Raw genomic sequence first — 26,641 nt, 5'->3', positions numbered from 1 at the left:
TAATAATTGTGGATTGAGTCTATTTTTTTTTTTTTTGGTTATTGTATATATGCTCTGAAGGCCAAAATATATCTTCAAAAATATATATTTTTATATAAACTCAAGAAATATATACTTATTTCTCGACTGTTAACTATACTGCAAGATTACCCATATTTGTTATTGCTCTTAAAAGTATTCTTTTGTTCTGGTTTTCATTTCCTTCAATTGTCATAGCATTAGTTCTTTTAACAGACATCGCAGCAAGCATACCTTAACAATCCCATTTCCCAAGATATTACCCCTTTTTTATTTTGATAGTCCCATTTTCTTACAATTCAATCATTTTATCATTTATTCTCCAACTAATTCCGTCTATTCACAGTCAAAACTATTCTTTCCATTCTTCAAAAACAGAACCCATTTCGGTCACGACTGAATCCAAGAGCAGTCTGATTAAAGATCACAGATGGGATGTTGATATAGTTTGGCAACAGGATGGAGCCCTCGACGACGGTAGGGCTCTCATTGTGCCGTTTTCGTCCATAGCATTTTTTAATGCCCTCAAACAAGCAGTCATAGAAATCATCAACACTGAAGTAAGACGTCTCGCTTTCTTTGGGGTTGTAGATGAGTGGATGATGTGCAAATATGGTCCATGGAATATCTGAGCACCAGGGATTCCATCGTTGACCAAATGTTGGTGTCTGACCACGGTTCCAGCACACTTGAACACCACCATGTTCCCGCTCTCTGGAAAGAAATATTAAGAAAAAAAAATCAGTATGAAAAAAAGAAAAAACATAAAAAGGAAAACAAATTGCAAGAGTGTCATTTTCATAACGATCTTTCAGTCGATGTAACCCTCTAACCTTCTTCAGGTGTATCTTGTCAAACTCGGAAATGTTTCTGTCCAACTTGAGAATTTGTAGGACAAAAACATTCCCGAGTTCAACAAGATACATCTGAAGAAGTTGGAGGTGAAAATGACACTCAAGATGAGAACAGTAGTCTGAAGAATCAAAATAATACGAATAACCAATCCTTATCTCAAATATTCAGAAATGAAATTGTAAGAGATTACAATTCATTCCTTTAATTCAGTTGACACAATTCTTGACAGTATCTGTTTTGCAGCACAAAATCAATCACTTAATTATTATATCAATCAGTGAATGATTTTGTGCTATGAAACACATACTGTCAAGATTGGTTGGTTGTTTTTGTTTTACGGCATATCAACCCTTTTCGGGTTATTTAATGCCGAATCCAAAGATTTTGAAGAAAAATTTTTTTCAATAGAATATATTTGTTGTTTTCACGTCGGTTTCTATTTAAACCATAGTTGGGACCCTAACAGGTACTACCACTCCGGGTCAGGACCTGGGAGCAATGATAATTAAAGGGTGGCTCCACACTCCCCAAAGCCCACAAGCTGGGGCCTCACCACTGGATATAGTTTAAGGTCATATCCAGGACCCCCATTGAGGGACTTTTACCCTCTGCAGGGAGGCAGTCAGCATATTCTAATGCCCCACCGACAGGGCCTACTGTCAAGAAGTGTAAATATCAACTGAATTAAAGGAATAAATTGTAAGATGGTCAACATCATGAAATTTGGAATATAGACTTTTGCCATTCATATATGTTCTGTAATTACATTGAACTTCTTAAATAAGGATTGGTATATATAAAAAGTATATATAAGTGAATAAAGAATATTTCCACAGAAGTGTGTGTGTGTGTGTATATATATATATATATATATATATATATATATATATATATATCAAATTTAAGTCATTCAATGAATTTAAAAATTTCTGATGTGAAATGTTTGAGTTTCATGTCAAAGATTTTTATTATTCTATGTAAGACAAAAACTACATTAGAAATATAATAACTCCTTATCCTATAAGATTTCGATGTCTACCATCTCTTCAGAGGAGAAAATATTAGCAAATAGTTATAATGGTTTACAACTTATTTGCTAAAGTCAGTTTGGATCATTTTACCACGCTGCTTTCAAAGACACTAACTTGCAATTTTACCTTGCAATTTGGATGTAAACTTTTACACCCTTTTCTTTAACTTCCTCTAGGACTTTTAATTACTCAACCAATTTTTAATTGTGAATTTCCATGTCTCACTGACTTTGGCAAATAAGTTGTAAACCATTATAACTATTTGCTAATAATTTCTCCTCTTAGAATACATATATGTATATATATATATATGTATAGCATAGATTATTTTTATTTATTAGATTTTCAATTTTCTATCCATTTCCTTTGCATCCCCATAAGGTATTATGACTATTTAAGGCCCCTAGGAAAAATAAAGGGTTTGGGTATTTACTCTATTAAGTTCTCCAATTCATTCTCATCTATTTGTTCATGTGGTAGTATGTATAAAGAACAAATGCTTATCGGTTTGTGTAAAGTTGCTTTTATGGCAACCGCTAGCAAATTTGTTTTTAATCAATTTGGCTCTGGGGTATGTCATTTTTAATGAATACTGATACAACACCAGAGGCTCTAAGTCCTGTATTATGAATTTTTTTTTTTTTTTTTTTACACAGTGATCACCACTTATCAAGGCCCGGAAGCCACTCAGGGATAAGGGTTATTGCAAGTACATCACGTTAGTGAGGAGATTTTATGAAGTGTTTAATTAGGGGGGGCGGTTCATTAGGAATTTGTTAACATTAGACTTGAAGACATCCAAGTTGTAGTCCGGAGGGAAGCAGGCAGACGGAACAGAGTTCCACAGGCGTGCAGTTCTAAGAAAGAAGCTTTGCTCATGAAATCCGCGTTTTGATTTAGGCACAGATATAGAGTGGGGGAAATTTTTTACAGTGGATTCAGCTAGACGGGTGTTTTTCGTGAAAGTTTGGCGAGGGGGGACCAGGGATTGGAGTTCAGACGAGCACCTGCCATGAAAATAACGATAAAACAAGGATAGGCTCGCAACGTCTCTTCTGTGGGAGAGGGGTTGCAGGGTAGAGAAAAGGGCATCCCCCACTAAACCACGAAGTCTATTTTGTACTCTGTCAAGGCATGATAGGCTGTTTTTGGCAGCTCCTGCCCAGATATGGCAACAGTATTCCATCCTTGGCCGTACTTGGCTTTTATATAGATAGAGAATTGCATCAGTAGTGAGATATCTTCTGGAGCGGTAGAAGGATCCCACCATCTTTCCTGCGACCTTGGCAACAGACTTGATGTACGTGTTCCATTTCAGATCAGGAGTAAAGGTCAAGCCCAGAAGCTTGTCAAAACATGGGGCCTCACCCAGACGAGAGCCATCTATCACAATTGATGCCAGCTGGGGATCAGAGCGTTGATGATGTAAGGATAGGAGTTTGGTTTTAGATGCATTAAAGGTAACTAGCCACATCTTCCCCCACTGAACCACGCGCTCGAGATCAGAGGAGAGAGAATCCGAGAGAACTTCGTCATTTACAGCCTTTGAATGTGTTGCCGTAGATGGTCGTGTCATCAGCATAGATGTCAACGAATGATTTAAGTATGTGTTTAGGGAGGTCATTGGATGTAGATCAGGAAGAGAGTTGGGCCGAGGATTGACCCCTGAGGGACTCCAGCATTTATATTGCAGGCCTCCGATTTTTGTCCATCTACCACTACTCTTATGAGCCTATCGGAGAGAAATGATTTAATGATTGAGAAAACATTTCCAGTTATACCGTAGCTGGAAATCTTGTGAAGTAGACCCCTAATGCCATACTTTGTCAAAGGCCTTTGATATGTCAAGAGCAATTGCCCTAGAAAGGAAGCCTTTGTCAAGAGATTCACTAATCCTGTGGGATATAACCGTCAGCACATCTGCGGTAGATCTTGCAGAGCGGAAACCATATTGTGTGTCACTAAGAAGGTTGTTTCTGCTGAGGTGGTTGACTATTTCTCTATTTAATATTGATTCCAGTAACTTACTCATAACACAGAGAAGACTTATTGGTCTGTATTGAGAGGGAGATGACTTATCACCTGAATTCTTAAATACAGGGCAAACTGATGAGGGTCTTCCAGGGGGTCGGAAAGCACTTCTCCTTAAGGCAGCGCTTAAATAGTTTCGTAAGTATGGGAGCAAGTTCTGGTTGAAGCTTTTTTAACACTATAATTGGGATGCCATCAGGGCCAGTTGCTTTACTGGAATCTAGGTTTTTTATTAGCTTGGCGACCTCATGCACGGATATTTGTATATTACCTAGCTTGTTCTGTGTTATAGGAGGAAATATGGGGAGTTGATGGCCTTCGTCGCATAAGGTAGAATTAGCTGCAAAGTTCTTTGCAAATAGTTTGGCCTAGTCTGACGCTGACGAGATAACCTCTGGTCCATTGTAGTTATATTGTTGATAGTGTTTTATATTCAAATTGTCCTCATTCTTAAGAAAGGTTTCTTGGAGACAAATAACCAAAGGATTAAATTTGGTTTGCAACAATAAAATTTCATTGTAATTTGCCTTCAATCCACGGCAATTCCATTGGATTATCTTGTAATTCATGAGGATTTTTTTTGGTTTGAGGAGTAACTTCAGTTTCCATGTCTTCTAATTCTGTAAATCTATTTGTAGTAGTAATTGTTTCTGTTTGTGGTAATTTCTTTATATTATTTTGTTTTTTGGTAGATGTATGTTTTGTTTGTTTTTCAAGTGTGTTTTTGTCATCACGGGGAAGATGTGTTGGTGACCTGTGTGGTCTTTCTTTTAACTGATTTTGTTTTTCCTTAGTTTCGTCTTTTTCAGCATCTGTACGACGTACTGGTGATTTTTGTGGTCTTTCTTTTGATCGACTTTGTTTTCTTGGATGTTCTGAGTTTGGTTGAGAATTTGTTTTATTGATAACATTAGTTGATGATTTAATGGGATGATTAATTTTTGATATGTTTGGTTTGATTTCATTTATAAATTTGGGCCAGTCGTTTGGTCCCAATTGTAACAATTTGTTTATTAGTATTTCGTATTTGGAGTTTTGGTTAGTGATGTTGGATGATATACAACTTGAGGTGACTTGAGAGTATGTCTTTTCCTTCATGTATCCATCTACTATTTTCCTGGCTTCAAAGAAGGAGATGTTTTTGGTATGTTTTATTGACACTACTTCCTTTTCTTTCTTCCAGGTTCTGCATGCTCTAGCATAAGCAGGATGGTTTTCTCCACAATTTGCACATTTGCAATCAAGATTGCAGTCATTGACGGTGTGGTCTGGATCTTTCTGGCCACATCTGCCGCACACTGCTCGTCCTCTACATGCATCCTCATGGTGCCCAAACTTCTGGCATTTAAAGCACCGAAGTGGATTTGGTATAAAGGGTTCAACTTTTTCAATGTTGAACCCAATTTTGATTTCTTTTGGGATAGTGGGTCTATCGAACTGCATAATGTAAGTGTTCGTATGTATAGTCTGATTCTCTTTTTTATTGTAATTCTTTTAACGTTTATTACTCCTTGGTTTTTAAGTTCTTTTGTTATCTCTTCAATAGTGCACATTGATAGGTCTTTCGATTTTACTACACCTTTGGATGTATTCAGATTCTTGTGTGGATAAGTTTTGATATTTATGTTGTGGAAAGTTTTCATTCCTAGGAGAAAAATGGCATGTTTTTCTCTTTCCACTTCCACCAGTAGGGTTTTATTTTTAAAGTTTTTACATTTTTGGGGGAAATATATGCCGATATAATTTTATGTATAATAAACGGTGATAAGTCAGTTATTTTGGTTTCTTCAGTGGATTCCAATACAATAAATTTTGAGGATGTTTAATGTAGTTCATTATCTGAACTATCAGAGTCGACGTGTTGGCGCTTGGAGTTTTTATAGTTGGCCATGTATAAATATATTTTAAATTCATTGCTTATGCTCCCCACCCATCTCGGAGTCCAATATTAGGGCATGTTAAGGGGGAAACCCATTCACCTTGTCATGCCAGGGCTACATAAACAGTATACATGTCTCAAATGGGAGTCATGAGCATCCATATTCCTTTAGTTACACAATCCAAGTCATTTGTGGTAACTTCCAGCATTATACACCTATGTCATGACTTTAATCATTTGGCACATTTGACCCTAGCCACCGCCTTCTAACACATGGAAAAGAGGGGGGAAAATGTATATAGTTTATAGTGGTATAGGGTAGAACTGTATTTGTTACGGTTTAGAGGAAATTGATAGAAAAGTAGAAGATGTGTTAGGGCTTGACATAACTACCCGATTGATCAGATCGGGACCCTCCGACCGCCCGTCTAGCCTTGTACGAGGCCAAAGTGGAGTGTTGCAACTGATATTTTTAATTTCTCTAGATATCAGTTGCTCAGCCACCAGGATCCTTTTCCGAGTCATTATGGGTCGCCACCCACGGCCAACAGGTGGCCCCTTTGAGAGGCTTTTACTCTCTGCAGGGGGACAGTCGGTGTATTTTAATGCCCCACCGACGGGGTTGGGAAGTAGGGGAGGAAAGAAAAAAAGGAAGGGGAAGGGGCCTTTCGTTTTTGTTTTTGCAAAACATAATTAAGTTTTACAAAAGAGAATAGATAACAAAAAACAGAAATTTAATGTAGGTGCATTTCGTCTCAGAAAACCACTAGACAGCCTGATCTGGTAGCACCAGTTACAAATTACTCAAGACTTCTACTTGGTCATGGCTGATAGAACAATAACAAGTTACCTCCCTGTACATGAAAAAGTTTCCAGAGTTTGACAGAGAGATTCCCGAGTTCAACAAGCAGGTTGAATGTTACATTGACCGAAACATTGTGAAAATAACATCCAAAACAAGAACATTATCAAAACTCAAAAAAAAAATTCCTTACATCTTTTGATATTTTTTAAGAGACTTTCTTTTACTCTAAGATACAACCTTAACCCAGACAATTGTTACGTTAATGCAACAATTATAAGCAAGATGGATACTCGAAGAAACTAATTTTGAACATTACTGAGTAGAACCTACTGACCTGTTGTCTAAAATTATAACAAATTAATTATCACCAAACAAAAGCCATTAGTTGAATGGAAGAGTGATTGACAGATGGTAGGTCAGAATTTAACCTTTAGTTAATGGAAGTAGACAAAAATTACAAGACTTAGGGAAGGAGGAAAAATAATTTGCCTTTTTCCTGGCAACATTTCAAGCAAACATGTAAAAAATGATGTCCATGATGGGAGTGAAAGAGTGCACGATGTAGTTTAGTGAAACAAACAATCTAAGTTATCTGTCTACTCTCTCTCTCCCTCTCTCCCCCCTCTCTCTCTTTCAGACATGGCAATCCACATCTTAAAACCTTTGCATCTCCCTCACTCTGCGTTAATGAATGAATCCATCCCTGCTTCCATTCAGTCTTGAAAGACAAAGGATACCCCTTAGAGGCAGTAGTGCGTGTAATTGTGAGGCAAGGATTGTGCAATCCCGAACTACACCTCTCCTGAATCGGCACTGAGTCCAGTGGCAACGAGAAAACCAGGACGACTGGAAACAATGCTGAGATAAGCGGAGAGCACATACAGCACCTGGTCACCCATTTAGTACTGACCAGGTTCAACGTTGCTTAATTTCGGTGATCTAGCCGGAAACCGGTGTGTCAACGTGATTATGCCATATTTCGGTCACGAATGAATAATCCAAGTTGTCTGTATTAACCCATTTCTGCCCAAATTAATTTTTATAAAATAATTTCAATTTATAAGTTTTTCCTGATGTTGGCTCAACATAAAGGGCTTCCTTTAGTCTTGACAGACTATGGATACCCAAGGTAAGGGTGCCTGCACGTGAATTTTTTGTGGCAAGAGTTGTGCAATCTCCAACCACAACTCTCCTGACTCGACATTGTTGAATACTAGTGGTAAGTGGAGGTTCAGAACAACTGGAAACAATGCCAAGATATTAGCCAGGCTCAATGTTGCTTAACTTTGTTGATCTGACGGGAGCCGGTGTATCAACATGATTGTGCCATACATGGCTCAACATAATTGATTTTTTTTTTGATTTTTTTACATGGGGATCACCACTTATGAAGGCCCGTAAGCCACATGGGGATAAGGGTTATTTTGTGTACAATAATCAATGGGATAATATCGTAGTAATAGTTGGTATTGGAGATTTGATAAAGTGTCTTACTTAAGGGGGCGAATTTGTTTATGTTGGACTTGAAGACGTCCAAGTTGTAGTCAGGTGGGAAACAGGAAAACGAAAGAGAATTCCACAGGCGTGCACTTCTCAGAAAAAAGCTATGTTCATGGAATCTATGTTTTGATTTAGGCACAGATAAAGAGTGGGGGAAATTACTGACAGTGGTTTTAGCTAGACGGGTGTTTATCATGAAGGATTGGCGAGGGGGAACCAGAGATTGGAGCTCAGACGAGCACTTGCCATGGAAATAACGATAAAACAAAGACAGGCTCGCAACGTTTCTTCTGTGGGAGAGAGGTTGCAAGGAAGAGAAGAGAGCATCCCCCACTAAACCACGGAGTCTATTTTGTATGTTGTCAAGGCAGGATAGGCTGTATTTTTGAAGCTCCAGCCCAGATGTGGCAGCAGTACTCCATCTTTGGACGTACTTGGCTTTTATAGAGATAGAGAATTGCATCAGTAGTGAGATATCTTCTGGATTAGAAAAATGCATTAGTTTACATGTTACAGTGACATGTCGTTTCACAGTTGAAGCAGAGCGCAGACTGGCAGGTTTGAAGGGCCACACGCATACATACATGGTGTAACACATCTGATAAGTGTTCCTAATGCCCTTGTTTAGGCTCTTTTCTCACTCTAGAGAAATGCATGATGGAATATTGTATAATGCTGTTACTGTGCCATATATGTACCGCTGAACTGAAATGGTTAATAAACCTTTTTATAAACCAACATTAGTGTCCAAGTGATTTTGTCTACAAACAAGCAAGAACATGGGTTACCAATGGCAATGGAAGTATGATGGTTTACACAAGCTACAGACAACCCAAACTGTTACACTATGTTAATAATCTACTTCTCTTTGCATAAGATTCGAAAGTTATTATGCCACACAACTAATATGAAACATTGAAAACAGGACTGAATAAAACCTGAAAGTGATTATTGGACTTCCAAGTGAATTCATTTGTCAATAGGTACTTCTCCTGGTGCTCCTGTGTCAATCGGTTTATTGCCACAACCACAGGTGATGGTATTATCTATAAAGGATTTGTGTATGATAGTTGACACCTCATTTAAACCTTCTATTTAATATACTGTCGCTGCAAATAAAACTCAATTATTTTTTTACGATTAGGTACACCTAAAAAAATTAGTTATTTCTTTTGAGCCTGATGAAGAGAGAGTGATTGCCCCTGAGAAGTGCATGTTGGCACTGCAAGTTTGAGAGGAAAACAAAAATGTATCTCTCTTATAGACTAAGTCCTTATGCATCCTGTGGCTTGCACATCACCATTTAATCTGTAAGTTGAAAATATCATAATTCGTCTGTTGATCATTATTGAGTGGTTATAAAACTGATAACATGTATCATTAGACTTAACAACTGGTAACAAGGATCAATTTTAGAACTACATGGGAAGACGGATACTTAAACTTTTCCACAACTTAAGGTGAAAAGCCACTCGAACATAAGACTTCTGACATAAGATGATTTACTAAGGTTTTAAGTTTCAGACAAGATATTAGAAACCTTTATGCAACAATGCAATAAAATGAAAGGTGTGCAGAATAAAATCATCAGGTACAACCACTAGAGGGATCAAAAGATGATACTGATGAAAAAAATGAAACTCGTATTCAATGAATACACCCGTACATATTCATAATCTGTTTGGCTCCTAAAATTCATCCTTTCTGTTCTCAGTTAGTGAAGAAATCCTTCTAGATTGAGGCAATTTTAAATTTGGTATAAATCTAAAGTGCTTCTTTTTGGAGAACTGTATATATATATATATATATATATATATATATATATATATATATATATAGTGGCCACAGGGGAGACAGCCAAAGTCGCAAAACTGAAGCTGCTTATCAGGACGCTATATATACAAATATACGCAAATTTGAGCATATTTTATTGGTTTTATTGAGATCATATGTTCTTTTTCACCAATTGTCATAAAATTTTAACTATAGAATAGAATTATAATCTTCAAAAGGTCTGCAAATTTTCATGAAGTTTCGCCCCATAGAACTAAAGATATAAGCATTTCAATATTCAATTTGGCTACAAGTATGTATATATATATACTCGGGTTTTTTTATTCAAAAGTAATGGACTAATGAATTCAACGAGGTTGTTAGATAGTGCTCAATAAAAAGAGCTGATAATATTTGTTTATTGTTATATAAACATGGTCACATCCTGCTGCTACAAATAGCCACTTGTTTCAATCAAACAACAGATATCATCAGGCAGCGACTTGACTATTCAAAAGTTCATGTAGCAGCAGGATGTGACCATGTTTATATAACAATAAACAAATATATATATATATATATATATATATATATATATAAAATTGTCAAAAAATTGTATAAGTTCCAAATCTCAGTGACTATTGATCAGAATTTAACAAATGAAGGCTCATTGGAAAGGTAATGACCAGAATTGTGTAGTGGGCTATGTGACATTTGCCCTTAAAGTCTCACATCAGTCATCATCCAGGGCCTATTTTTGCCACGTTTTTACAGCCATAAAATGTTTCAATCATAGTCATTTGTTTTCCTAGTTTTGAATATGAATTACAAAATATCTGCTATTTCCCCCAAACCTGTGGCCTTGATGAAGGGGAGACTAAAACTTGCTGCTATGGTTTCAAATAATAGCAAGGAGAAACTTGAGTCCAAATATTTCTCATATGTTATATCTCTCTTCTTTGGTTTTCATACATAAAGTAAATTTCACAGTGTATAAAGCTTATTTGATACTGGAGATATTTATAATCATACCCTATTTCCAAAAGAGGGGAGATATAATATAATAATTTCTGATCATTTGAAACCATAGCAGCAAGTTTTAGTCTCCCCTCCAAGGCCTGAGTGTGTGTATATATATATATATATATATATATATATATATATATATATATATATATACATGGATATATCTATACTAGTAGCCAAATTGAATACTGAAATGCTCATATCTTTCATTCTCTGGGACGAAACTACATGAACATTTACAGGCTTTGTGAAGATAAAATTTTAACCATAGAATAGTATTATGAGAATTGGTAAACAAGAAGCGATATTTTCAAACCAATAAATTATGCCTACATTTGTGTTTTAGTGTCCTGGCAGGCTAGCCTCAGTTTTGCTGCTTTGGGATAAATGTTCCATCCATCCATAGCCCTTGAGCCCCCGGAGGGGCATAGGCCATCTACAACTTTTTGTTGATGCTTTTGTAGCGAGGAGTTCTTTTTACAGAGTGAGGGTGCTGGCCCCACACCCAACCTTTCCAGAAGGGACATACAGCGCCTAGCCTTCCCAAATGGTCACCCATCTGGTACTGATCAGGCTCAATGTTGCATAACTTTGGTGATCTGGCGAGAACCAGTGTGTCAACGTGATTGTGCCATATGGGATGAATTTTGCTTTGGGTTTTTCTTTGTTTATTTCTCCCCTGTGGCCTTGCTAGGCCACTAATATATATATATATATATATATATATATATATATATATATATATATATATTATTTTTAAAATATAATTATCCACTGACACGTGTTTCATCATCAGAGTGGCTGAATCTGCAAAATCAAGACAACAAAATTATCAAATAAGAACATCATTATTTCGCATTGTGTCACAATTATTTCAAATTTAAACATTATATTATTTAAAAATATTCTAAAAATATCTACTCTTCAGACACTAAAACACATTTGTTATATACATATGAATATATTCACAATCCCTATTTTAAGGGAATACGCATTTAGACTCACCTCATTCATCCTTATTTTTTTTATTTTATTTTTTTATTTATTTTTTCGATTCTCTTTTGTATTTCTCATTTTTAGATGATACTTCTATAATTTTGTATTTTTATATTCATTTAACCTGTTTTTTCTATTTTATAATTATTTTTCCTATCTGATTTATTTATTGATTAACTCCTAAACTACACCTTTCAGATTTTAGTTTTATTTATATGTCCAATTACAATTTGCCTTAGTTTCGTATAAAGTTTTATTTACATGTTACAATATATTTTTTTTCCTTTTCCTTTTTCCCTGCTATTTTTTTAAAGAAAAACTATAAATGAAAAGTTTATTAAAATAATTTTAGTTCATATTTATGTTCACCATATACTGGTTATGTAATATATATATATATATATATTTTTTTTTTTTTCTTCAAAGATACCACATTAATAGGGATAGACACACAAGTATTTACTCTTTTTCAGAAAGTTTTTCTTTTATTGGCCACAGCCTGGCGCACAATTGTTTCAGACCCTGGTGTTAGCATATAAGAATATAACCATTCATGAAATTATAGTTTGCATAACTTGGGCTTCATTAGAAAAAAAAAAAACAATATTTCAAAAGTCCCACAGCCCACGAATAGGAACTTTCCAGTTAATACAGTGGGTATTCATTTTTTTTTTTAATCAACAACACATAAATAAAGTTTCAAACTGGTTTTATTTGCACGTTTTAGATTAAACACACTTTCCTTGCAATGCAGTACACTCGAATACAGTAGAAGTTGCTGGTTTCCGTCTATTGTATATGATTTTCTTTTTTTTTTCTATTTTCTACTTCCAGTGAAACAGGCTTAAGTTGTTTACATCACAGCAAGTGTTATCATAAGTCAGTATATTATTATCTACTAGCATTTCGGCCCGGCATTGCCGGGTGTTCGGGGGTGTATACTGAGCAAAAAAAAAAAAAAAAGGTCAATTTTTAAATTTTGACCCCTATTATAACCCCCTTAACATTTGTTTTGGGCTCAAATCAAGTTATTAAGTTAGATCCATGTCCAAGGAACCTATATCTAAAATTTCAAGTGTTTAGACCCCAAATTCTCGGAGGAGTTTGGTAGAGTTCTCAACGGTCAAATCGTTGAACTTTGACCCCTTAACAGCCAAATTTCTGGCCGAAAACCGATCATATAGATTTTCACAAATCTCAGTACTCTGTATATCAAATTTCGAGTCTGTAGACTAAAAATTGACAGAGTTATTGCGTAGGGAAATGTACACAGACACGTTCACTTTTATAGATATATAGATTGATTAATTTTTCAACTTAATATTTTCGAACACATAAAGCTATATACACCCCCCCCATATATATATATATATATATATATATATATATATATATATATATATATATAAAGGTAGTATAACAGAAGCACTGACTGTTGCATAGGTGGTCGAGTTTCAATCCTGGCTTGAAGTAGTTGCTAGTCTAGACGCACTGAAGGGCTGTGATACAGCAAAACAGTCTACAAATGCTCCTTATCTTGGGTAGAGCATATCGGGAAGCAAAAACAAGCTACCACTAGCATATAAAGCAATGCTCTATGTGTAAAAAAATGAGCTGAAGTCTTTTGGACAATATTTTTTCATTGTAATTTTAGATACCATCTGAGCAGCAGCCAAATAGCATAACAATTAGAAGCGCTGGCGGTCAAGTTTTAATCCTGGCTTCAGGTAGTTGCTATCCTAGCCACACTGAAGAGCTGTGATACAGCGAAACAGTGTCTGTAGATGATTTTATATATATATATATATATATATATATATATATACAAAGTTGTGAAAATATATATGCAATAGCCTGACAAATCCTCATGAGGATGAAATGCAGAAAATTCTGTGTAGCTAAATTGCTATATATATTTTCAAACAAATACTGAAAATATTTGCATAAAATTTTATGTAGATACATAAAAAATACACACACACACACACACACACACACACACACACACACACACACACGTGTGTGTGTATGTGTGTGTGTGTGTGTGTATTTTTTACCATTTATTAAGTACTAACCTGGGTGCAAAAAAAAATTTAAAAAGTAGTAGTAGGCAGGCAGGCAGGCTTGAACCCATACCGTGAAGGAGGAAAAGAACGTGAAAAAAAAAAAAAAGAAAAGAGTGACGTCTTTGTTGTTGTTGTATCCATCGCCAAACCGGAAGTGACGAATGTTTAAATTAAGACTAGTCAATCGAAAAGAAGGGATGACTTTCAAAAATATCGGGGGGGGGGGAGCGACCTCTCCTTGTAGAAAAGTGTCCAGTTAAGGATGAAAGAATCAATGTTTTTAGCCAATTTTTTTATATTTGTTGTAAAAAGGGTCGAGCTTCAAAACGATACCAATCTCGTGAAAATCCGTCACCTCTGTCGAAAGTTTTAGGCATACATACATACATTTAAACAGACAGGTGAGATTTATATTATAGACTAGCGGGGCTACCTGGCGTTGCTCGGGACCGTATAAACAATGAGAAAATTGAAGCTGATTTTGAACATATTTGTTATTCTTCGGATAGAGGAATTTTTAATGTCTATGTATCATTAGCTTTTTCGAACAAAAGAGTATTTTACCTACCCTAGGACGGGTATTACACGTATCGAATAATTGTACCTTATCTAGGATAAGTAATTTATACCATATATATGAAATAATGTTTCCTTTGCGGGGATGGGTAATATACAACACATATTTAAAATAATTTTACCTACCCTCGGACGGGTAATTAAAAAACATACATGAAACAATTTCACATACTATCGACAGGTATTGTACAACATGTTAAATAATTTCTCTTACCACCAAGGCTACCATAATTTTAAGAAAACTGAAACAATTTTTAGAAAGTAGACCATTGGACTTTCCAAATTAGTACATAAATACATCATCTTGGTTAAGAATTAGGCAACCATTGTTTCATCATAAATTTCAATATTACTGTGGTTTTTCCTTTATCACTATCGGCACTAAAATTGTAAGAAAAATTATGACATTTTTTTAACAATGTCTCAGTAGGATTTTCAAATTAATGCATAAATACATTGACACAGTTAGTGATTAGACAACCCTTGCTTCATTATCAAATTCCACATTACTGTGTTTCATTTTAATTCCCCACTACCTACACCAAATTTTTTTTTTGAAAAATAATTCATTTTCTGAAGATTACTCAGTAGGTTTTACAAACAAATACACAAATGTGTTAAGTTTAGTGATAAGGCAACCCTTGCTTCACTACAAAATTCTACATTGTGTTCTTTTCCTCCCGACTACCGATGCCATATTTTTAGGTGAAATGATATCATTTCTGGAACATAACTGAGCAGGTTTTCCAAGTAAGTATAGAAATGCATTGACACGGATTGTGATTAGGCAACTTTTATTTTACCATGAATTTCAATATTAATGTAGTTATTCCCTCCCACATACCAACAACATAATCGTAAGAGAAATTATCTCTTTTCTGGAATATGATTCCACAGATATTCTATATTTTTGGAATATGACATTGTGGGACATTGCTTTGTAACCCCAAAACGGACATTACTCTCTCCAAAACAACCCCAAAAGAGAACTCAAGAACTTGTTTAAAATTAACATAATCATTCTTCTTTCTATCCCCCCCCCCTGCTATAACCATTACATAATTCCTGGATGATAACATTAAAAATTCAAAAAATATGGATTACCCCCTACAGAAATTGGCCTAGTAATCTTTCATAGAAAACCAACAATATATATGAATTAATCTAATTTTAAGATCGTAAACTGTTTCAGACATATCCAGAATCGACTTAAAAAATAAAGTAATCTTGAGATTGAAAATTGTTTAAGCCCTTTCCAGGACAAACTTTCTACCACTCTCATACAATCCAAGCGACACTACATATTCTACTAGTATATATATGACCAAGACAATGTTGCTTGACTTGGCGATCTACATAAAGCATTTTGTATTCCCAAGTAGTCACCCATCTGATAATGACAAGGCTACATGTTGCTTAACTTTAGTAATTTACATAAAGCATTTTTTATTCCCAAGTAGTCACCAATCTGATAATGACCAGACTCAGCGTTGCTTAACTTTGATGATCTACATAAAGCATTTGGTATTCCACAGAAGTCACCAATCTGATAGTGACCAAGACAATGTAGCTTAACTTTGGTGAGCTAAATAAAACATTTGGCATTCCCAAGTATACACCCATCTTAAAATGACCACGACAATGTTGCTTAACTTTGGTGATCTACACAAAGCATTTTGTATTCCCAAGTAATCACCCATCTGATAATGACATATACAATGTTGCTTAACTTTAGTGATCTATACAAATTATTTGGTATTCCCAAGTAGTCACCCATCTGATAATGACTAAGAACATATTGCTTAACTTTGATCTACATAAGGCATTTGGTATTCCCAAGTAGTAACCCATCTGATAATGGCCAGGCTCAATGTTGCTTAACTTTAGTTAAAGCATTTGGTATTCCCAAATGTTATAATGACCAAGACAATGTTGCTTAATTTTGGTGATCTACATAAAGCATTTGGTATTCCCAAGTAGTTACCCATCTGATAATGACCAAGACAATGTTGCTTAACTTTAGTAATTTACATGAAGCATTTGGTATTCATTCCCAAGTAGTAACCCATCTTCAAAACTGTCAAATTGAACCTGTAGTGCAGAAGGACCTTCAAAATTGTCAAGTCAGACCTATACAGCACAAGCACTTTCGAAATTTTCGAGTCGGACCTATACTACATAAGCACTTTTACAATATCAAATCAGACCTATACTGAAGAAGCACTTTTAAAAATTGTCGAATCGGACCTATACTGCACAAGCACCTTCAAAATGTTTCAAATCGGACCTATACTACACAAGGACCTTCAAAATTATCAAATCGGATCTATACTACACAAACACTTTCAAAATTGTCAAATCGGACCTACATTGCACAAGGACATTCAAAATTGTCAAATAGGACCTATACTGCACAATCACCCTCAAAATTTTTCAAATAAACCTATACTGCACACGCACCTTCAAAATTGTCGAATAAGACCTATACTGCACAAGCACCTTCAAAATTGTCGAATAAGACCTATACTGCACAAGCACCTTCAAAATTTTTCAAACCGGACTTATACTGCAGAAGCACCTTTAAATTTTTCAAATCGGACCTATACTGCACAAGCACCTTCAAAATTTTTCAAATCAGACTTATACTGCACAAGCACCTTAAAATTTTTAAAATAATAACTATACTGCACAAGCACCTTAAAATATTTCCAATCGGACATATACTGCATAAGCACCTTAAAAATTGTCAAATATGACCTATACTGCACAGGCATCTTCAAAATTTTTCAAATCGGACCTATACTGCACAAGGACATTCAAAATTGTCAAATAGGAACTATACTGCACAAGCATCTTCAAAATTGTCAAATCGGACCTATACTACACAAACACCTTCAAAATTGTCAAATCAGACGTACACTGCACAAGCACCTTCAAAATTTTCAAATCAGACCTATACTGCACAAGCATCTTAAAATTTTTCAAATTGGACCTATACTGCACAAGAACCTTCCAAATTGTTGAATCGGACCTATACTTCACCTATGTCATACAATAGCGGGCAACACCGGCTGTTCTGCTAGTACATATACACCTACTTCATCCAACCCCGGGCTATGCCGGGTATTTTGCTAGTACATATATTCCCATATGTAATCCAATCCCGGGCGACACTGGATATTTGGCTAGTACATATATCAACCAATTTTTTCCAATCCCAGGCAACGCCGAGTGTTATGCTAGGAAAAATTCCATGAATTTTATCCAATCCCAGTCCATGCTGGGTAATCTTCTAGTACATATGTCATGCTAGTGCTATGTCATACAATCCCGGGCGACGCCGGGTATTCTGCTAGTACATATATCCAGCTATGTAATACAATCCCGGGCGACGCCAGGTATTAGGCTAGTACATATATCAACCAATCTTATCCGATTCCAGGCAACGCTGGGTATTCTGCTAGGAAACATTCAATGATTTTCCACCTACGTCGGGTAATCTGATAGTACATAATACTTTTATATGAATTCCTTAAAACCCTTCCTCCTTAACTGAAGATTACATAAAACATAACCTCCCAATACTAAGAATGGCTTTCAGAATAATAATGGTTTTATTTCAGAATTTGGAATCAGCAGTTTAGCGTTATGTGATGTTTGGAATATGACATCTTGTCTCAATATAATATACGATAAATATATAATAAGCATTTTTATTTTACTTGGTCTTTTGACTACACACACACACACAAAAATATGCATACGCAAACACGAAAATACCTTTACAACGATCATATTTCATATTTATTTATTTAGCTTTTGGGCAAAAACGATGGGGACATTAAGTAGTATTAACTCCACCGAGCGATTGAGGTATTATGGTGAATGTTGCCAGTCAAGAGTATTCTTTCAAATCTTTATAATCAATTGTAATAGCGTGAGTCACAAAGACATGCATCCTTCCCCTCCCCAATTTCTTATGGGGCCTTGTGCCTAATTTTGTTGTTAAAATTTTTTGTTTTTGCATAATTGTAATGTCAAATTTTTGCGACAATAATATATATATAGAAGATCAAAGTGTAGTATTCAAGCGGTCCCATCTTTCGCCCCCCACCCCCACTAAGGAAATAAAGAGGAGGAGGAGGAGGAGGAGGAGGAGGTCATGCGTTGCATGTCAAGCTTTAGAGAAACAAACGTCACTCGAAAATAAGGATGGCCTTCTAAATAATAATGTTTTTAGTTCAGGTGTGATTTTTGGAATATGACATCTTGTCTCAATTTAGCAATCGATAAATATAAATATGCATCTTTTTATAATAGGAGATAATGTTCGGTAGAAAATTAAGCTGTATAAGACAGTTACTTGATCTTTTGGCTAAGATCAAAGTGTAGTATCTGTTCTTAGAATTCAGGCGGTCTCTTCTTTCGCCCCCCTCCCCTCCCACTAAGAAAATAAGGAGGATCTCAAGCTGTAGAGAAACAAACTTTACTCGAAAATAAGGAGGATTTATGCCTGGGATGTCATCAAATCCATTCACTCACATTTCGTATATGTAATGTTTTAGATTTAAAATGCATTGCTTACATTTTAAAACATAGTAAAACGATTCGAGTTTCCTGTCTAGACATCTCTCGCTCTCTCTCTCTCTCTCTCTCTCTCTCTCTCTCTGTGTTTGTGAGTGTGTGTGTCTTTCTCTCTCCCTCTCTCTCTTCGTCTTCCTTACTCTAAAGAGAAATAATGTTACTAATATAAAAAAGAAAATGGCGTTTGGCTTTGTTTTTTTGTAAAAACATCGATCACTTAATATTTTTAAGGATATTTTTTTTTTTACTTCACATTTTTGGCTTGTTATTTTCCGTTTAATTATCGTATCTAACTATTTTTAACCGGCTAATAACTTTTGTAACGTTTTCATAACGTGAACGTTAATATTTTAATTTGTATGATAGTCGCATATTTTATCGATAAAAATCTCTTATTATATGCAATGTTTTTATATACAGACCGCCATTACAGCTTCACCCAGAAAAATGAACGTTACGTGAAAGATGGCTTAAATAACCCTGCTTCAATATTTAAATTTAAAAAATCGAAAAAACAAAACAAAAAAGACATCTCACATAACAAATCGAAAAAAAAAAAAAACTAACGTAAGGCAAACAAACGATGTTAAATGTAAAAATAAAAAAAAAACAAAAAAGAAAACAGAAAAACGAACGTTAAAATAAAAATAAAAAACATGTGAAAAATGGCTTAAATAAGCCTGTTTCGATATTAAAATTTAAAAAAATCGGTGGGTACCCGGGTGTTTTTGGGTGTGTGTGGTCGGGGGATGGGGGTGTTAATGAAAACCTAAGAATAAGCGAAGTAAAAAAAAACAGAAAAACGAGCGTTACGTGAAAAATGGCTTAAATAACACTGGTTCAATATTTAAATTTAAAAAATCGAAAAAAAAAAAAGAAAAGACATCTCACATCACGATTCGAACCCTAAACATTTAGATAATGACTCAACGCGCTAATCAACTGAGCTAACACGACGTACATGAAATTTAGTCAGTTCTTCAACTATTTAAACTAAATCAGGTCATGACGTCATCTGATGCATGTGTAGAATCGGTCGTCGTCACGAGAGGACGGTTTTTGTTGACCCCCCCCCCCCTGTAGAAAATTGTCGATTTCGGGGTGAAAAAATTAAGGTTTTTGGCCAATTTTTCGGGCGAAGGATGGAGCTTCAATATGATACCGAGTTTGTGAATTTTTGTTCTGTCTGTCGAAAGTTTTTAGCGGACACACAAACACGCATTTTCGCTTTTAGCGGGGATACCCGGCGTTGCCGGGTGTTTGTAGGTGTGTGTGGTGTTAAATAAAAATGAACCCGGGGATAGGGGGTAGGATGGAACTCGAAGCCCTTAGGCGAAGTTTGAAAATAAAATCGGCCAGCCAGAATGAGTTAGTGAAAGATGTTTGAATTTATTTAAGAACCAAATTGACAGGTGCGCGCCCGGAAGTCATCGAGCGTTACGACCACGACCACGACCACAACGTAGGTTTGTTTGTTATAAGCGAAGTACAAAAAGAAAACAACGTTTTAATTAAGCGGAGGGAGGGGTAATCAAAACATCGAAAAAAAAACCCAAAAAACTAATGTAAGGCAAACGAACGATGAAAACAGAAACGAACACATGATAAATGGCTTAAATAAGCCTGTTTCAATATTAAAATTTTAAAAAATTGGTGGGTACCCGGGTGTTTTTGGGTGTGTGGTCGGGAGTGGATAAGCGAAGTAAAAAAAAAAAAAAAACAGAAAAACGAACGTTACGTGAAAAATGGCTTAAATAACACTGGTTCAATATTTAAATTTAAAAAATTGAAAAAAAAAAAAAAAAGACATCTCACACCACAATTTGAACCCAAAACATTTAGATAATGAATCAACGCGCTAACCAACTGAGCTAACACGACGTATATGAAATTTAGTCAGTTCTTCAAGTATTTAAAGTAAATCAGGTCATGATGTCATCTGACGCGTGCGTAGAACCGGTCGTCGTCACAAGAGGACCGTTTTTGTTGACCCCCCTGTAAAAAATTGTCGATTTTGGGGTGAGAAAATGGACGTTTTTTGGCCAATTTTTCGATATTTTTTGTGCAAAGGATGGGGCTACAATATGATACTGAGTTTGTGAATTTTCGGCGTGTCTGTCGAAAGTTTTTAGCAGACACACAAACACACATACACACATTTTAGCGAGGGGTATCCGGCGTTGCCCGGGTGTTTGTAGGGGTGTGTGGTGTTAAATAAAAAAGAAGCCGGGGGGGGGGTAGGATTGAAGCCGAACCCCTGAGGCGAAGTTTGAAAATAAAATCGGCCAGCCAGAAGTGAAAGATGTTTGAAAGTCATCGAGCATTACGATGATGACGATGTAAGCATTGTTATAAGTGAAGTAAGAAAAGAAAACAACGTTTTAATTAAGCGGGGGGGGGGGGGTAAACACAAAAAAAAATAACGTAAGGCAAACGAACGTTACGTGAAAAATGGCTTAAATAATACAGGGTTCAATATTTAAATTAAAAAAATCGAAAAAAAAAAAAAAAAACATCTCAAACCACGATTCGAACCCAAAACGTTTAGATAATGAACCAAGGCCTTAACTACCTGAGCTAAAGCGACGTCTTTAAAGTTTGTTTGGTTTATCAACTATTTAAAGTAAATCAGGTCATGACGTCATCTGACGCATGCGTTGTTGACCCTCCCCCCTGTCGAATCTGTCTAGACATCTCTCTCTCTCTCTCTCTGTCTCTCTCACTTCGTCTGCCTTACTCTAAAGATTGGAAAATGGCGTCTGGCTGTTTTTATTTTAAAAAAAAACTTTGATCGTTAATATTTTTTGTAAGCATATTTTTTTTTTTACTTCACATGTTTGGCTTGGCTTTATTTTTCGTTTAACTATCATATCTACCTATTTTGAATGTGGTAATAACTTTGGTAACGTTGCCATAGTGTAGAAGTTCATAGTTTAGCTTTAATTAATTTTTTTTTTACCGATAACAACATTTTTAAATTGTAAATTCAGACCGCCATTAGAGCTTGCTGACGTCAAGATCACGTGACATGACTCAGCGGGTTTTAAATACAAGTTGACCCAAAATAAACGGCCGCGTGTATACTTTATGTAGAAGAGTTGGCAGCCGTATTTTTTGGGCAGTTATAAATCGATTTAAAAATATGTAATGTTTAACATTAAAATGTCACTTTTTGGGGGGGCCCCCCTGAAGAAAATCGATCAGTTGACGCACTTCTGATGGTCACTTTGGGCCAATTTTTCGATATTTGTCGTCCGGAAGGTGGGGTTTTCATATAAGACCAAGTTTGTGAATTTTTGTTGTGTCTGTCGAAAGTTTTTAGCAGACATACAAACATACATACATACACACAAACATACACACATTTTCGCTTTTATATATATAGATATATATATGGATTGGTGGAATGATATGTGTGGCCATATCAGACAAGTAATATTTTAACAAAACCTAGAAAATAATGAGGAAAATAATATAGTTTCTTTCTTAGTGCTAACGTAACAGGATCCCAGGCAGTGACAAGTATCCTGTTCAGCTAGATGAAGATGGGAGAGGATGAGGTATGGTTGGGGGAGCATGCTGACACTTGGTGAAGGAAAAACAGATGTTTATAAGATTTCTGTCCACCAGAGAAGAAATAGTATCTTTTTCAATGAAAAGAAAATATAAAATCTGATAATAGGATTCGTGGAACAAGAGATTGTTTTTCTAGTTGGATTTGGTAAAAATGAATTTTAACTACTAATTGAGTGAGACAGGTACAATGACTTGGGTTCAAAAGGTCTGCTTTGGTGTCTGGGAGATGTTGTCATTTGGGTCCACCTGTTGTATTTAACTACCAGGCCACCAAGCCAGTGATAAGTTAGTTGGACAGATAAATAAATAAATTGAACCTAAGGAGAGATATGGTCATGAAAGAGGAAGAAGAGGGTCACAAGAAAATAGAAAATGAAAAGAATAAAATAAGGGGATAGAGAAAGGAGTTCACGAGAGAAGAAAAAGGATAACATAATGGGATAGAGAAAAAAAAACAGGTTCAGAAAAAAAAAAGGAAAAGTAATCTTCAATATGAGAGAGGGGAGAAGAGGCCAGTTTTATAAAAACGATTGGCTTTTTAGAGTTAGGGTCCTTTTTACTGGCTGGCATCGAGGCGTCCACATCGCTCTCACCCTGCCTTGGGGTGGGGTGGGGGCGAAACCCTCATAAGAGCTAAGTTGAAAAGCTCTTGTTCTTAGCTGGTAAATTAATTAGAGGGACTTAAGTTATACAACCTGCATCATGAAGCTCGGATCAAAGAACTCGACTTTAAACAAGTGTAGAACGATTTATGAATAATTATTTTGTTGGTTTTTACGAAAATGAACCAGAGTTTTTCTTTCTTTCTCGATTGCCGGCCAGAATGAAGATGCAGTTTATTTCAGGTATGCTCTGACGCCAGATGATGAAAGAGATAGACTGGATCCACCACGAAGCCAGAGTGACGGCCGAAATCGACAATGTTGCCACACGGACTTAGGGTCATGCACATTTCGCGTGCCCTGAGCAGCAGAAGATATTTTCCAATGACCAGTGAGAGTCTGGTCACCCTTGAGGGGTCCACCACTAGACAAGTAAGAGTGTAGCCCTGCTGGGTTGCATCTATGGTCCTGTGAGTTGGGAGCGACGAACACGGCCAGAAGTACATCACAAGTATACTCCCGTGAATCAGGATAGCGACGGATGCGGCCCGGCCCTCAGACCAGAGAAGATGTTAGGGTTATACTAATAATACCGAATATAGTTTAAAATTGTTATTTATAACAATACGAATCAAATAACAAGAAGTCAATTTTCGTTTCATAGATCCGCTTTTTGCATGTGACCAAGAATTTGTTATGCTTGGTTACTCAACACTGAAAAGTAACAAAGATGACTTTTAGTCTTGATCAGAGGTTCATCTATAATTCAGTCTCAAATGGTCCAACTATCCATTCGGCTGTCAGTGAATCAATAGCTTAATGCACTAGAAGTCGGTAAGTGCGAGTGGGAGAGGGGAGAAAAAAATACAAAAATGATTCATATCTATCAATGTTTCTTTTTCTGTTGTTGTTTTATGATTAGATTAAATTGATGGAAAATATTGCTTTTCATTGGACACAGTATTTCTTTTTTAAACAATTACGAATTACTTTTTATTAAGATCATGAAAAACGCTTATATATATATATATATATATATATATATATATATATATATATATATTGATTTATCAACATACAGGTTGTGCATTTTGATGATTCACTAATTCCAATGTTCTGCTATTTATTCACATAACTTTCAACCTAAAAGATAATATCGAAGCAGTAAAACTAATTATATGTGTGTGTGCATATATATATATATATATATATATATATATATATATATATATTAGTGATGGGACGATGCCAAAATTTTTCCCGATTCCGATTCCGATCAAAATTTCCGATTCCGATCCGATTCCCGATTCCGATTCTTGTAAAATTTATACATATTTAATTAGAGATTTTTTTTGTTTGTTTTTTCGTAAATTTTCAAATTATTACATAAACCCCTGGTTAATATCCGCGTATATTTTATCTCAAATGTTTGCCTTGTAATTGATTAAAAATTGTAACACAACAAAACATTTATTTTGATTTTAAAACAAAGCTATATTGTACCAGTTCGTATTTACTGTATAACATGCTACTTACATGAATAGTGGAAAATATTCGAAGATTGGTAGGCAAAATAAGAAAACGATGTAAGAACAATATATTTAACAACGCCACTTAGCAAAGCCACATCTCATTGTTACGAACGAATTTCTAAATAATAATATTACTATTATGAAAACCATTTTTAACGTGAGATTGCGTGAGCTTTCTGTGCTTTCTCTCGCAGCTAAATCCCTATTCCAAAATGAAATATTACTTTTATAGATTACGTGTTAGAACATTTTTTTAATTGGCGGAAAGAAAAGCGATCATTTAGAATTTAGAGTGTAAGATCAGTTTCGAATATAAATTTAACGTAAAATGATCATCATTTCTGGCCATCCTAATTCTTTATGGATATTAACTAAAGTGTTTCCCACTAAATTAAGTTCGGTTTGCAACGTTGTAAAACCATGTGTAATCGCTTAAAAAGTAGACACCCTATCGCCAATAAGCGCACATAATTTAAAATTGGTAACACACTACAGCTCATGTTACGTTATATTTATTTGTGAAACTGACCGTCTATTTTAAATTCCTAATCGTTTTATATATATATATATATATATATATATATATATATATATATATATATATATATATATATATATTATAATCATGAGTGTTTAGACAAATATGAAAAAAAGAGCCTAAAAAAGGGGTGGTTTTTAGCCCTAAAAGTTCCCGGGGGGCGCAAACCAGAGTTTTGCCAGGGTCAGCGATACTGAATTTACATTTGCAACAATTGCCTTCACATTTTGGACAAGTTTCAGTAAAATCTAATGGACGGGAAAAAAGTTATGGGGCCAAAAGTGTCATTTTTGCCATTTTGGGCATTTTTGACCCCTTTTCAGCCCCTGGGGGAGCAACGAGAGTTTTCTTAAAAAAAAAACTCGATGTTGTGCACATCTACGTATTGGAGTACAACTTGTGGCAAAATTTCAGAAAAAAGTAATGGACGGTTATCCGGGAATCATCCGGACGAACGGACGAACGAACGGACGAACGGCACTGAAAACTATAGTCCCTCTCCGATAAATCGGGGGGACCAACAAGGAATGGGCAAAATTGTGAAAAGGCTTGGCCTTTGATTTAATTTGAAATATGCTTCCAGTGTGACTTTCTTTGATTCTGCCGGTATTGTTTATGTTTATATTTAAGGATTGCTACGACGGCGCCAATGCCGTCTGAAGCCGAGGCCTCCGTGAGATATATCACGGAGGCCTCGCTGAAGCCCGCCAATCTCACTCAAAAGTTGAGTTGAAAGTATTATGGGGTAATTAACACCTTCGATGCCGTTGGTTTCGACAACAATACTTTTTCACGCCCACTTGCCAAATTTCTCAAGGAGTTTAATATGAAAAGATTTCAAACAATAGAGTTTTATTTTATTTTCCTGGAGCCACATTGTCTGACACCGTCGCATTTTTCTCGGGTTTCGGAAAAGTTAAAAATATACCTGAATATCTCACAATGAATTTATCAAAGTCTGGATAAAATAGATAAAGAGAAAACATTTAGAAATTTTTCAGATTGAAAAAGAAATTATATTTACATTTAAAAGTCCCCCCTCATTGAAATTCTACTTTTGGACGATATTTGTAAACCCACTAAAAACCAAATTATTTTTAGATCTAGGATGAAGCTCTAAACTCTCTTCACGTATTAAAAAAGGGTGCTTGTGCAGTTTACACTATGTTAAAAAACGAAAAAAAAAATATATATATATTCTACGTACTCGTTATGGAATGAAGTTCTCATAAAAAAATCACGTAATTTCATCA

General features: G+C 35.5%; 1 protein-coding gene across 1 annotated transcript in view; it reads right to left on the bottom strand.

Moving 5' to 3' along the window:
* Window positions 1-207: 207 nt before the first annotated feature.
* Window positions 208-26,641, bottom strand: part of LOC145269271 (tumor protein p63-regulated gene 1-like protein) — a 236,119-nt gene continuing 209,685 nt past the window's right edge. The window contains exon 5 of the mRNA XM_080124952.1: window positions 208-732. Within this exon, the coding sequence (XP_079981078.1) occupies window positions 387-732 (346 nt within the window). The 3' untranslated portion in view covers window positions 208-386. The remainder of the gene's footprint in view (window positions 733-26,641) is intronic.

The sequence above is a fragment of the Euprymna scolopes genome, chromosome 4 (genome assembly GCF_053919585.1).
Source record: "Euprymna scolopes isolate OS-2025 chromosome 4, ASM5391958v1, whole genome shotgun sequence".
Taxonomy (NCBI): Eukaryota; Metazoa; Mollusca; class Cephalopoda; order Sepiida; family Sepiolidae; genus Euprymna; species Euprymna scolopes.
This window is presented reverse-complemented; position numbering and strand designations above follow the sequence as displayed.